Source organism: Coregonus lavaretus (assembly GCF_964263955.1).
Source record: "Coregonus lavaretus genome assembly, chromosome: 1".
Lineage (NCBI taxonomy): Eukaryota > Metazoa > Chordata > Actinopteri > Salmoniformes > Salmonidae > Coregonus > Coregonus lavaretus.
In genome coordinates, this window is record NC_139988.1 from 32,337,980 (window position 1) to 32,353,020 (window position 15,041).

The 15,041-nt window shown below is 48.5% G+C and overlaps 1 protein-coding gene across 1 annotated transcript in view; it reads left to right on the forward strand.

Moving 5' to 3' along the window:
• Window positions 1–450: 450 nt before the first annotated feature.
• Window positions 451–15,041, forward strand: part of LOC311134805 (sodium/calcium exchanger 1-like) — a gene marked incomplete at both ends in the record, with an annotated part of 795,938 nt that continues 781,347 nt past the window's right edge. Inside the window, one exon of the mRNA XM_084168588.1 lies at window positions 451–2,282. Coding sequence (XP_084024714.1) covers window positions 451–2,282 — 1,832 coding nt within the window. The remainder of the gene's footprint in view (window positions 2,283–15,041) is intronic.

A 15,041-nucleotide genomic window follows, 5' to 3' on the forward strand; every position in this document is an offset into this window, starting at 1 on the left:
ATCAAAGTTGCCCATCCCTGTTATAGAGCCTTGTAAAATATTCTGGATGCAATCAATCGGTCATAAACTGCAATGCATGTGACATATCTGCATAATGTTCCCTACAAAGCATATGAAATATGTGAAAAGTCATTATCCCTGCAGAGAATCAATAAAAATGTATCTGCTGCTTCCTCCCTTCTCTCCAACCAAGTGGCAGACCCTATATGGTTGGTTCTCTTATAGGCATCACAGCTACTCACCAGGGGAATTATCCACCAATATGCAATTGATATTAAATGTATACTATGGTCATATTATATTATCATATCATTAACGTGAATTACTACATTGTTATAACACTATTATTACAATGAGAGCATGTTGTGTTTCATTTCCAGTCATTCCATTCTTTCATTTCCCCCCTTTCTGTAGGTTTAGGAAGCAGAGGAAGTGAACCACTCCAGAATCATGGGACACTTTCAGATCTTCCACATTCTCTCCCTTGGCCTTCGGTTCGTGGCTGTTGTAGCGATCCTGTTCCTCAAATTCCAACATGTGACGGCTATGTCCTCGGACGTGGACTTGGATCAGATTGTGTCTCCTACTGCCAGCAGCAACGTTACTGTGTGCACTACAGCAGGCACAGCATGCGAAAAAGGGGTGATTCTGCCTGTCTGGGAACCTCAGAATCCCTCATTCGGGGACAAAGTGGCACGGGCAACAGTCTACTTCGTGGCCCTGGTGTACATGTTTCTCGGAGTATCCATCATCGCTGACCGTTTCATGGCGTCCATCGAGGTCATCACATCTCAGGAGAAAGAGATCACTATCAAGAGACCCAACGGAGAGACCACCACCACCACCGTGCGGATCTGGAACGAGACCGTGTCCAACCTCACGCTCATGGCCCTGGGTTCTAGTGCCCCTGAGATCCTACTGTCCGTCATTGAGGTTTGCGGACACGGTTTTGATGCGGGAGCCTTGGGCCCCAGCACCATCGTGGGCAGTGCCGCCTTCAACATGTTTGTCATCATCGGCATCTGTGTGTACGTGGTGCCCGACGGGGAGGTCCGGAAGGTCAAGCACCTGCGCGTCTTCTTCGTCACAGCCACCTGGAGCATCTTCGCCTACATCTGGCTCTACCTGATCCTGGCTGTCATCTCCCCTGGCATAGTGCAGGTATGGGAGGGCCTGCTCACCCTCTTCTTCTTCCCCATCTGCGTGTTGTTCGCCTGGGTCGCTGACCGACGCCTGCTCTTCTACAAGTACGTCTACAAGCGCTACCGTACCGGCAAGCAGCGGGGCATGATCATTGAGACCGAGGGCGACCGCCCGCTCCCGTCCAAAGTCGACATCGAGATGGATGGGAAGATGCTCAACTCTCACGCGGCGGACTTCCTGGACGGGCCTCTGGGGTTGGACCTGAACGTGAAGGACCTGGATGAGGAGGAGACCCGGCGCGACATGGCCAAGATCCTCAAGGAGCTGAAGCAGAAGCACCCAGACAAGGAGGTGGAGCAGCTGATTGAACTGGCCAACTACCAGGTATTGAGTTCGCAGCAGAAGAGCAGGGCCTTCTACCGCTGCCAGGCCACCAGGCTCATGACCGGCGCTGGGAACATCCTGAAGAAGCATGCAGCCGACCAGGCCCGCAAGGCCATCAGCTTGCACGAGGTCCGCTCCGATGTGGCAGATAACGACCCCGTCTCCAAGATCTACTTTGACCCTGGCTCCTACCAGTGCCTGGAGAACTGCGGCACAGTGGCAGTGAACGTGCTACGCCGAGGCGGCGACCTGACCAAGACTGTGTCGGTTGATTTCCGTACGGAGGATGGATCAGCCAACGCGGGCTCGGACTACGAGTTTACCGAGGGGGTGGTGGTGTTCAAGCCCGGCGAGACCCAGAAAGAGATCCGCGTGGGTATTATCGATGATGACATCTTTGAGGAGGACGAGAACTTCCTGATCCATCTGAGCAACGTCAAAGTGCTGCTGGCAGAGGGGGAGGAGGTAGAGAACCCAGAGACAAATCACGTGGAGGCGGTGGCCTGTCTCGGCCTGCCCGCTACGGCAACCGTGACCATCTTTGATGACGACCACGCCGGCATCTTCACGTTCGAGGAGCCGGTGGCGCACGTGAGTGAGAGTGTGGGCACCATGGAGGTGAAGGTGCTGCGTACATCGGGGGCACGTGGGGTCGTCATGGTGCCCTACAAGACTGTCGAGGGCACGGCACGCGGATGTGGAGAGGACTTTGAAGATACACACGGGGTCTTGGAGTTCCAGAACGATGAAATCTTGTAAGTTCTTATTTGACTTCTGTACAGGGAATGTTATGTTAAGTATTTAGTTATTTTATATGTGGGGCTGACATTACACTGCTTATAAGCGTACTATTATGCATTTTTTGGCATTTAAAATTGAATTAATACTTTCAGCCAAATTTCTCATAAAGTGAGTAGGCTTTTGAAATATGTAGTATAATATATGAATCTGTAGCCACCAATGCAGTTTATTGTCAGTCTCTTTAGATATGCATGTATAGTCTATGCTGATGCTATATTTTGTTTGTCTGTGAATGCATGTCTTGATGATGATGATGATGATGTGATGGATGCTGAGTGTGTTTGTGTCACGTCGTGGTTGTGGTGCAGTGGACTGCTCGTGTGCCATTAGGGGACGTCTTCAACTCCCTTAGTTTCCGATCTCCTCTCTGCTTCTTCTCATTCATTCATTATTTCATTCATTCGCTCATTTACTTATTGATTTATTTATCGAATGTGTGATTTCTGCAGAGTTCTCAGCAACTGTGTTTTGATCGCACTCAGATTTATCCATGTTTGATTGCTACTCATTAATTTCAGTGGCATGACTAGCCTGAACTCTTTAAGGTTGACTATTGCTGATGTGTCTTGAATTAATTGCTTAGTAGAAATTCTGAGTAGAAATGATTGACTTGACATTCTGGGTTAATGATCAGGCCAGGCTCTATACTGTTCTGGAAAAGAGCATGTCATATTTCTATACATTAAGGTTTGGGCTAGTTAATTCTTTTTTTAAAGGACAAGAGCTACATGTCTCTCTCTCTATTCCCCTCTCTAACTCCCTCTCTTCCTCTGTCCCCATACTCACCCTCTTTGGCAGGCAGGGGATGAGTGAGACAGATTAATGAAAAGGGCTTGTTTTTAAACAGTTTCAAAGCAGATGTTTAGGTTCAATTTTCCGAGGCCCATTGCATAGTTTCCATAGTGTAGCTCTCAAAGCACAGCTAAGTGGATTTTAATAATATTTGTCTAAATGAAATGATGGAGTGTCAGAGGCGAGGGGGCGGCAGCTCTCTAAGGCAGACCTTCTACTCCATCCTATATGAACCTGTAGGAACCAGTAGACTACAGTCTGGAGTCTAGACCAACAGCAGCTCTGGGAAAGGAGTGGAATGAATGGTGGAACTGGATTTTGAATTAATTACAGTTTTCGGCCTGGAATGGAGTGGTGTTAGCTGACTGTGTTGTAATTGTCCTTGCGAGGTGTAATTTGATTTTAATATGGCAATATAATATAGCATTAGATTAGATTAGATGAGTTTATTAGTCACGTGCACAGGGTCGCATATGTAATTGCAGAGTACAGTGAAATTCTTAAGCTCCGAGCTCCAACAGCGCAGGTCAAAAAGAGAAGTGAATGTCCTTGAGGGAATGTCCATAAGGGAATGTCCATAAGGGAATGTCCATAAGGGAATGTCCATAAGGGAATGTCCATAAGGGGAGCAGCAGGAGGTGAAGTTAGAAGTGAAAATAAATACATATTTACAACTGAAACAATGATAAATGTCCATTGGGGGGTCGGGGCAGGGTAAATGTTCATAGGGGGAGCAGCAGAGGGCGCAGGACCTGCCTAGTGGTGGCTATTCAGCAGCCTGATGGTCTGGGGGTAGAAGCTATTGGCCAGACTGACAGTCTTTGCCATGATGCTGCTATACTGCCCGCATCTGAGTGACGGAAGCGGAGAGAACAGGCTGTGGCTCGGGTGGCCGAGGTCCTTGATGATCTTCTTGACCTTCCTGTGACACCTGGTGTTGTAGGTGTCCTGGAGGGCAGGCAGTGTGCACCCAATGGTGCGTTCGGCTGAGCGTACCACCCTCTGTAGAGCCTTATGGTCATAGACATAGTCTCTGTCTACCTCATTGGTTTCATTTCCACCAAAATTATACTAGTATCTACATATAAACTTTTTATTCAATATCTTGCCAAAGTATATTTCATGAATTTTATTCTAGCAATATTTTGACCTAAGTAATGTTAATCTCTGAGTGGGTAGGAGTCCGTATCACAGTTTCATTTTCAGATGACAAGCAGGCTAAACCTCCTACCACCAGAGAGCTGGAAACACACGTGTTAAATGCCTCCCAACAAGCCCTTGAAGAGATAGATCCCAGAAGGGGAGAGGACATTTTTACTCTGGAAAAATGAATTACAAAGTGGATGATCTAAATTGGAGTGCCCGGGGGCTGCCTCTACCCTAATTCAGCTGCAAGGTCCCTCCTTCCTTTGTGTCACAGTCAAGCCAGGAGAGGATAAGTTTTAGCCCTTTCAGTAGGGCTTTTCTTCCCATCAGAAAGCGAAGTGTAATTTTTCTCCAGAATTGAATGTGAGGGCCTGAGTAGCCCTGCTTGGAGACATGGGCTAGTGCAGTGGCTGTGATTGTGGTTTGTTTGACCGGAGGATAGATTGGGGAAATGACTGGAGAGTGGAAGATTGGGCAAATGATGGTGTTTTCAGCTCTCTGCTTTTGTCCTCTGTGGGAAGGATAGAGCAACTAATGTGTGGATAGACAGAAATAGCAAGACAAAAGAGAGACATGGCGAGAATCTTTATCATTTAAAATGTACAGTTGCATTGTGGTATAGTAAAGCACATTCATGCACTGCCGTTTTCAGTCATTGAATTTCAGGCTGACAGTATGAGGAGCTGGATAGAGATCCTTATTAACAGAGGTATTTCAGTTTGTGCGAGCTGCCGTAGCATCTTGCTATGCTATTCAGTGGCCCCACCACACCATGACACTCCGCATCCTCCCTCGATCCCTCCCGTGTGAGTGCTTGTCACATCCAAGCCGCCGTCCCCCTAAAGTTTAGTCATTAATCAGTAATGAGGCTTTTGTGAGGTCCGTGTCGCAGTCTCTCCTCTGACAGGCCTGTTGTACAGGAATACAGATTCATTTAATTAGCATGGATAATTAACAGATTTTCTGTCTGTCTGTTTTAGGGGCATGCCAGTGGCAGTGGTGACACCAGTCACCAGTGCTGTTCTGTGGTTGGGTTCACAGATGTCATGGCTAGTGTAGGTCCATTAGATAGAGATGGTCTTATGGATTATTGTGTAGCATTATAAGGAACTAAATCCTCAAGCCTCTTATAACTGAAAGTTGTGACTGTGTGTGGACATGATACAGAAGATCTTGGATCTGTTGATCAGTTTTGGTCTCCATTCTCAATATTAATTGTCTCTGGGTCCCAGGCCTGTAGGTTTAGCCTGTTTAGTTTCTATGACTGTGGCCATGGTATCTATGACACTGTAAAGTCGACCCCAGCTATGTGAGGACTGTTGCCCTTCAGGGGTGGGAGATAAAGGCTTGTGTTTAATGCAGAGGAATAACAGGTGGAAATAACTCCTGCCAAAGTAGTGCTATTACCATGTGCTCAGTAACCGGAGAACACATGCCCTTCACACCCATGGAAACTACTGCCAGAGGTGTGTGTGTGTGTGTGTTTGTGTCTGAGTAAATAAATACATGTACAATCTTTGTCTATGTTAGGAGTCTTCTTATTTGTCTATGTGTTCATATCCTGTGTACAGTATACCTCTACATTCAGGAGTGTGACTGGGTGTATTCATGGGACTGACATCATGACATCATGGCTTTGTGGTCTCCCTGGGCTGTTTACATGAGCAACATGGCTGCTCAAGGTGTGAAATAACCTTCTCACACTGATCTCACCCTGCTAGAGCTGCTGCTGCCACTGACATTTGCCCCAGTTCACATCAACACCGCCATAGATGAGTTATGCGTAAAAACAGACATGGAACACAGAATGTCAGTGACTTATCCAAAAAATATGTTAATTTCTGCTTCCCTAACCCAAATGTAAACATCTTGTCTCAACTCTCTTCACCTTCACCACGTTTCCATCCATATTCAGGCAACTTTGAGGGAAATGGGGCCATGGACATAGATGTTGTTTTTTGCTTTGTCATTTTGTCCTGGTTTTGTGGTGGTGCAGTGTGGCAGCACAGCCAGGTCAGTGGAGAGAGAGAGGAAGATGAAGAGGGTCAGTCGTTTGACAAATGAGCCCAAACCGGCTGCCTCCACAAAAAGGTAATCGCTAAGCAACAGATGTGATGGAGGAGAAGAGGAGGGCACCTCCAGGCTCCAGGTATATGAGACACAGGAACTGGAGAACCAGTAGGAGAGGACAGAGAGAAGGCCTGAGGGACAGCTGGAGGGAGAGAGAGAGAATGCTTAAAAGGGGGAGTAATGGGATATGGGGTGATGGAGGGAGAGACAGAAAGAGAAAAGGGAGATAGAAAGAAACATAGAGTGACAGAGAAAGAGAGTAAGAGATAAATAGATTGCGTTAGTGATTGGACTGGGAGTGAGGCTGAAAGCTGAAACAAAGCAGTTGGCATGGATGTCAGGCAGGTCTTTGTAGTGGATTAGTGGCTTTAGAGAGTGCTGTTTAGGATGTTTTTCACTGAGCTGCCAGTGGACAGATTAGAATAACTTGAAGTCTTCTTTTCCACTGCTCCCATCTTAGACTGGTGACACAGCACAGTCACAGTTGCTCTGATGACATGCTGGATGCAATGGCCACACACACAACCAGGCATACACATATCCTCTCTTTATCTCATCTGTACTTCTCTCACTCCCTTCTCCCTCTCTCTCCCTTTCCCTTCTCCCCCTCTCTCTCTCTCTCCCTTTCCCTTCTCCCTCTCTCCTTTTCCCTTCTCCCTCTCTCTCTCTCTCTCTCCCTTTCCCTTCTCCCTCTCTCTCTCTCTCCCTTTCCCTTCTCCCTCTCTCATTTTCCCTTCTCCCTCTCTCTCTCTCCCTTTCCCTTCTCCCTCTCTCCTTTTCCCTTCTCTCTCTCTCTCTCTCTCTCTCTCTCTCTCTCTCTCTCTCTCTCTCTCTCTCTCTCTCTCTCTCTCTCTCTCTCTCTCTCTCTCACTCACTCACTCACTCACTCACTCACTCACTCACTCACTCACTTACACACACACACACACACCACACACACACACACACACACACACACATGCACAATTAAATACACACATCTCAATTCAGTCATCATGTTACGATCAACTGCCACCACATATGCACACACTTATTGCAATCTGTGAGCACTTACAAACCTCAATCTACTTTTCATGTAACAGCATACACATAAACACAATCATACACAACGCACCTGCGCACGATCACACACACAGGCTCAAAAGTGCACACACACACCCACACAAACCATTTTTTACAAAGTCTTTAAGTACTTAACTTCCAAACCTCAATCCACTTGTCATGTAACCATTATCCCTGCACTGTCAGTTAGTGGCCTCTTATTCTAAAGTGAAACTTTTAAGCCTGCCTGGATTTTCTCCTGCTTTCAGCAACTTTTTTTGTGTGACAGGATTAATATGGTGGGCTCAGGGGCTCCATCCTGACTCAACTGACTCCACTGCTCTCTCTCCCCTCCTGTGCACATATCTGCACTACGGTGGCTCAGAAGTGACACTTTTTACAGTGGGTTGGGATGGGATAAGTCATGACTTCCTGAGAACGAGAGAAAATATTTTTAAGTGATTCTTTCAGAAATCGACCCCAATATTCAACAGCCACCTAGAACACTCACCTTGTGGAGACAGTATGATGAGGACTATGTCTAGTATGGTCTCTTCCATACACATTCATATTGCCTGTACATAATTTGTTCAGTAGACCAGACTTCTCCTCTGGCAAAGTTTAGGGACCTGGATTGAAGGCTTTTAAAAGGGAGGGGGACACAGACCATCTTTAATATAAATGTCACTTAATTCCCCCACCTGCACAGCTAAGTAGGTTTTATAAATGGTTATGAGGCCACTAATGCGCTTATTTTTATATGAATTATTGGGAAGACAATTTATCCACATTAGTCAATGTGAGTAGAGTGCTGGAGAGTGTGCCAATGTTTGTGTGTGTGTGTGCAAATGTGTGTGTGTGACTGTGTGTGTGTGTGTGTGTGTGCGACACTGCAACAGTGTGTGTGTGTGTGTATGTGTGTGTGTGCGACTGTGCAACTGTGCGCGTTTGTGTGTTCCAAAAATATGTTCTGTCTGTTTATGAGAGCACATTGTCACATTTGTGTGTACAGTGTGTGTCTGTGTTTGATCTATGAATTCACCTCAGTTAGTAAAGACACCTGCCACTGATGCAAAACAAGCCCAAGGCATAGATTATTATTCTACTAGTGGAGTGCTGAGGGTAACCGCTTTTGCAATACGTGGTCAAGTGTTTCTTCTGTAGTAAAGCTGAAACCATTTAACTCTTTGATGGGCCTGTGTGCCTTTTATGTGACTGCATTTTCAACCTTCTCAGAGAGAGAGAGAGAGAGAGAAGAGTGTAGCTTTCAGAGCCAAAGTCCCCTTCTTGAATCCGTAATGTCGGGCAGGGGCTTAGCACAGACAAGATCATGGCACAGCTCCAGACTCAGAACATGGCTTCTCTCGTTCACCCGGCCTCCACCGCCCGGCAAGAATGAGCTCCTCTCTGTTTACATACACCACATATCTGGAATAGTTCCGGTAAATTAGGAACAGGAACGTTCCAAAAAAGGCTTTGAGATATCCTCTGTGGCAAGGGAGAGTTGTTTTAGATCCAAAAGAGGATTCTGCTCTGTACTCTCCCTCACCCTCACCCTCTCCTTCGTTCTCTCCCTCGTTATCACTCCCTTCATCTCTATCATTACTCTCTTACTTCTCATTGTCAGTACATCTCTTATCATCTATTTGAGCCTGGCATCAGGAGTGAGGTAGAATGGGCTGTTACAATATTGGTGTGTTCACACACGCTTGATTTTGTTTGAAACCTGGAGCCTCATTGCAGGCTTAAGGGATATCTCTACCTGATATTCTCCTGAGTTCCTCTGATACATCGACCACTGATATCTCCTCCTGCTTCTAACCTCTGTATATCTCTTCTACGTGCCTCTGCTCAGTATCCTGTGGCTCAGCTCCGTGACACCTTCATCTCAGACCGTCTGTGTCTGGTCCACTCTTATCTCCTCAACAGCCACCTGGATTGCAAGGCATCATGGAAATAACCGGCGGGCCCTGTCTGACCTTTTTTACCATATCATATTTTATCTCACTGAAACAGATTCGGTCATATCCGTAACCGGTCATACCTTTAATGTTATGGAGGTAACATGGTGTTATGGGGATGACTTATGATGGGGGTATGAATGTATTACCCCTAGGATGGTGGTGTTTTCAAGGATGACCTAGAATCCCAGATGAGCCACTTACAGTATTCTCTCTCTGTCACACTCTGGCTCCGGGACTTGTATTTGAGCCAGGGTGTATTCGTTTTGTGGGGGTTTGTTTTGGTTAGGTTGGGAATAGGGTGTGTTCATTTGGGTGTGTGTGGTTTTGGTTAGTTCTTGTGTAGTCATGTGACTCCCAATCGGAGGTAACGAGTGTCAGCTGTCGGCTCGTTATCTCTGATTGGGAGCCATATTTATCTGTATGTTTTCCTTTGGGTGTGGTGGGTTTTTGTTCCATGTTCTGTCAGTATTCACTGAGGACTTCACGATCGTGGTTTGTTTTGTATTCTCGTGTTGAATTATTAAAGTCAAGATGTTCACTCCCAACGCTGCGCTTTGGTCATACTTCTTAGGCGATCGTGACAGAAAAACCCACCCATCTAGGACCAAGCGGCGTGTCAAGCGGCAACAGGATCCACCTACACAGGATTCATGGACATGGGAGGAGATACTGGATGGAAGGGGTCCTTGGGCACAACCGGGAGAATATCGCCGCCCTCGTGAAGAGCTGGAGGCAGCTAAAGCCGAGAGGAGGCAATATGAGGAGGCAGCACAGAGGCAAGGCTGGAAGCCCGTGAGCACTAGCCAAACATTTCTTGGGGGGGGCCTTAAAGGGAGTGTGGCGAAGTCAGGTAGGAGACCTGCGCCTACTCCCTGTACTTACCGTGGAGAGCGAGAGTACGGGCAGACACCGTGTTACGCAGTAGAGCGCATGGTGTCTCCTGTACGCGTGCATAGCCCGGTTTGGTACATTCCAGCTCCACGTATCGGCCGGGCTAGATTGAGCGTTGAGCCGGATGTCATGAAGCCGGCCCAACGCATCAGGCCACCAGTGCGTCTCCTCGGGCCGGCTTACATGGCACCAGCCTTACGCATGGTGTCCCCGGTTTGCCTACATAGCCCGGTGCGGGTTATTCCTCCTTCCCGTACTGGTCGGGCGACGGGGAGCATACAACCAGGTAAGGTTGGGCAGGCTCAGTGCTCAAGGGAGCCAGTAAGCCTGCACGGTCCGGTATTTCCGGCGCCACCTCCCCGCTCCAGCCCAGTACCACCAGTGCCTACACCACGCACCAAGCCTCCTGTGTGTCCCCAGAGTCCTGTGCGTCCTGTTGCTGCTCCCCGCACTAGCCCTGAGATGCGTGTCCTCAGCCCGGGACCACCAGTTCCGGCACCACGCACCAGGCCTATAGTGCGTCTCGGCCGGCCAGAGTCTGCCGTCTGCCCAACGGCGCCTGAACTGCCCGTCTGCCCAACGGCGCCTGAACTGCCCGTCTGCCCAACGGCGCTTGAACTGCCCGTCTGCCCAACGGCGCCTGAACTGCCTGTCTGCCCAACGCCGTCTGAACTGTCCGTCTGCCAAGCGCTGCATGAACTGCCCGTCTGTACTGAGCCTGCAAAGCCGCCCGTCTGCCATGAGCCTTCAGAGCCGTCCGCCAGACCGGAGCCGCTAAAGCCTTCCGCCAGACAGGAGCCGCTAGAGCCTTCCGCCAGACAGGATCAGCCAGAGCCTTCCGCCAGACAGGATCAGCCAGAGCCTTCCGCCAGACAGGATCAGCCAGAGCCTTCCGCCAGACAGGATCAGCCAGAGCCTTCCGCCAGACAGGATCAGCCAGAGCCTTCCGCCAGACAGGATCAGCCAGAGCCTTCCGCCAGACAGGATCAGCCAGAGCCTTCCGCCAGCCATGAGCAGCCAGATCCGTCAGCCTGCCATGAGCAGCCAGATTCGTCAGCCAGCCATGAGCAGCCAGATCCGTCAGCCTGCCATGAGCAGCCAGATCCGTCAGCCAGCCATGAGCAGCCAGATCCGTCAGCCAGCCATGAGCAGCCAGATCCGTCAGCCAGCCATGAGCAGCCAGATCCGTCAGCCAGCCATGAGCCGTCCAGCCAGGATCCGCCAGAGCCGTCCAGCCGGGGTCCGCCAGCCAGCCAGGATCCGCCAGAGCCAGCCAGCCAGGATCCGCCATTCAGTCCGGTGCTGCCCCTTAGTCCGGTGCTGCCCCTTAGTCTGGTGCTGCCCCTTATCCGGGTGCTGCCCCTTAGTCCGGTGCTGCCCCTTAGTCCGGTGCTGCCTCTTAGTCCGGTGCTGCCCCTTAATCCGGTGGGGTTAAGTTGGAGGGTGGTCAGTTGGAGGAGGCTACGGAAGCGGGTAGTGACTATGGTGGGGTGGGGACCACGACCAGAGCCAGAACCACCGCCGAAGAGGTATGCCCACCCAGCCCTCCCTTGGTTAGCCCTAGTTGAGGCGCGGTCGCAGTCCGCGCCTTTAGGGGGGGGTACTGTCACACTCTGGCTCCGGGACTTGTATTTGAGCCAGGGTGTATTCGTTTTGTGGGGGTTTGTTTTGGTTAGGTTGGGAATAGGGTGTGTTCATTTGGGTGTGTGTGGTTTTGGTTAGTTCTTGTGTAGTCATGTGACTCCCAATCGGAGGTAACGAGTGTCAGCTGTCGGCTCGTTATCTCTGATTGGGAGCCATATTTATCTGTATGTTTTCCTTTGGGTGTGGTGGGTTTTTGTTCCATGTTCTGTCAGTATTCACTGAGGACTTCACGATCGTGGTTTGTTTTGTATTCTCGTGTTGAATTATTAAAGTCAAGATGTTCACTCCCAACGCTGCGCTTTGGTCATACTTCTTAGGCGATCGTGACACTCTCTTCAGCTACGGAAAATGTTCACTCCCTCCCAAACACACCAAAGAGCTTGTTAACTAATTAGGCACATTTTAGGTATTTAATATCCGGAAAGGTTCCATTTACTGTAGCTGTGATGGTTCAGCTCACCTGATTAGCAATTACATCTGTAAACCCCTTGTTAAGAGGACCGCCCCATAGTGAATCACCTACCTGCAGATGACTCCCTCTCTCTAAGGGAGGAGAGCGGGAAAGAGAGTGAAACTGAGAGATAGAAAACTAAAGAACAAGAGAGAGCAAGAATAAATGAATGAGCACGTCTGTCATAGCTGGCAGGGAGCAGATCTGTGGAGGACAAGCCTATCCCATATCCCCCTTTCCTCGCCTCCGGCCTGTCACCATGACAATTTGTATCTCTCAGGCTAGCTCCCGTCAGATGGATGACCAGTCAGTGGGAGCATCCTGAGGGTGATCAGTGAAATATGGAGTGTATATCAAAGCTTTTCTCTCTCTTAATAAATTACTGGCTTTACTGGGAGTAGGCACTCAGCAGGACTCCCCCCTCATACCAGGCCCCCTGATACATATGTCCCGATACAGTACACACACACACACACACACACACACACACACACACACACACACACACACACACACTCACACACACTCACACACACACACACACACACACACACACACACACACACACACACACACACACACACACACACACACACACACACACACACACACACACACACACACACACACACACACATGGATTTATTCACCTCAAAGGTGCAGACTGATGTGTGTGTGTCATCTCCCTGTGTGTGTGTGTGTGTGTGTGTGTGTGTGTGTGTGTGTGTGTGTGTGTGTGTGTGTGTGTGTGTGTGTGTGTGTGTGTGTGTGTGTGTGTGTGTGTGTGTGTGTGAGTGTGAGTGTGTGTGTGTGTGTCAGCTGGTGTGGCTGAGGTCTGGAGGTCCTGACAGCAGGACTCTGAGTTAATAAGCCTGGCCTGCCTTGTTTCTTGTTCCAGCACCAGATGTTCAAAAGCCTCGAGATCTTCACTGTGTGCGCGTGCGTTTGTGTGTGTGTGTGTGAGTGCTTGTTAGCCTGCATGTGTTTTCCATAAGTTTATGTCCTCTATGTAACATCATTTTGTGTTTATGTAGGTGTGATTATCTGTCTCTTTCTGTGTGTGTGTGTGTGTGTGTGTGTGTGTGTGTGTGTGTGTGTGTGTGTGTGTGTGTGTGTGTGTGTGTGTGTGTGTGTGTGTGTGTGTGTGTGTGGACGTATGTACAGTATATGTGTGCATGCATGTGTGTCAGTCTGTTTTCCTTTGATACCTTACACCCCGCGCGCCTAGTCCACTGCTGCCAGTAAGATTAAAGCCCTCATGCTGGTGGTTAGCTCAGAAAATATCCTTCATTGAAGACAACCTACCCACCTGGCTGAGGTTATCACACATTAATCCACATTGTCTGGGCTTTTTGTGGTATAGTCTATCTATGCATAGCTCTTATCTAGAATACATCTCCCCCTCACAGAAATGGTCTGAACATGTTCATAACACCCACCCTGCTGCACTTTCAGGGTGAAGACTGGAATAAACCTAATCCTCCACAGAACTGTTCTCTATGCTCTCTAAGACCGTAACAAGGGATGAGGTCAGTTCAATTATAACAGTCAATTCACGGAGTCTGTTGAAATTCAAACTGTGACTAGTTGAATAGTCCACTATTTTCAATCATTTTTCAATCCAAGAGGACATGTTTCCAATTAATCTCCTGGATAGATAGAGATGAAATTGAATTGAGCCCAACCCTGTCTATAGCAGAAGCATAGTGCACAGCCCTGTGCTGTATGACATGGCAGGACTGTGTCTGTCTGTCTGTCTGCTGCTACTTTGAGCTGGTTGTTACTTAGTGGATCAATGTTGTCGTTCATTTTAGCCTCTTTACATAATGATGGAGACTTGATAGTGCCTTAAAAGGGGTGAATGATAGTCAGAGGACATTCCTGTCTGTCTGCTCTGCTTGCATGTAGGCTAACCTGGAAAAACAGCTGAACTCATTGCAATGTAGCACATGATGTCCCAAGATGGTGCAAAGTCGAAGAAGTTACAAAAGTGCTGCAGGCTTGTTCTTTTTCTTTCTTACTATCTCTCTCTCTCTCTCTCTCTCTCTCTCTCTCTCTCTCTCTCTCTCTCTCTCTCTCTCTCTCTCTCTCTCTCTCTCTCTCTCTCTCTCTCTCTCTCTCTCTCTCTCTCTCTCTCTCTCTCTGAGGCAAGAACACACAAACGCACTCACACACACCCCGACACACACACACAGCCCAGGCCTACAGACAGCCTGGCATCCTAGTTTCAACAGAGCCATTATGATGAGAGCTTTGTTTGGAGACAGAGAGACACCTGATCTTAACACAAGACAAACACTAGGAAGGAAACTCTGCCAGCTCTGCCCTCTGCTCTCCTCTTCCCCCGTAGACTAGGTCTGTTCTCAGATCAGCCTTCCCACTGGGCACAGACATCAATTCAATGTCTATTGCACGTTGATTCAACTTAATGTCATTCAAATGATGTGGAAACAACGTTGATTCAACCAGTGTGTGCCCAGTGGGTCCACACTTCTGGGCTACATCCAGAATGGCACCTTATTCCCTATGTGGCCAAAAGTAGTGCTCTACATACGAAATAGAGTGCCATTTCGGAAGTACCCCTTGTCTGGGCCCTGTGTATTGTTGTAGTTGAAACCTGGCCAGTTCATTAGGCTGATTTACAGGCTTCCTAAACAAGATGTGGCAGGCAGCAGGTCATCCATGTTGTTAAACTAGATAAACACACTGCCCTG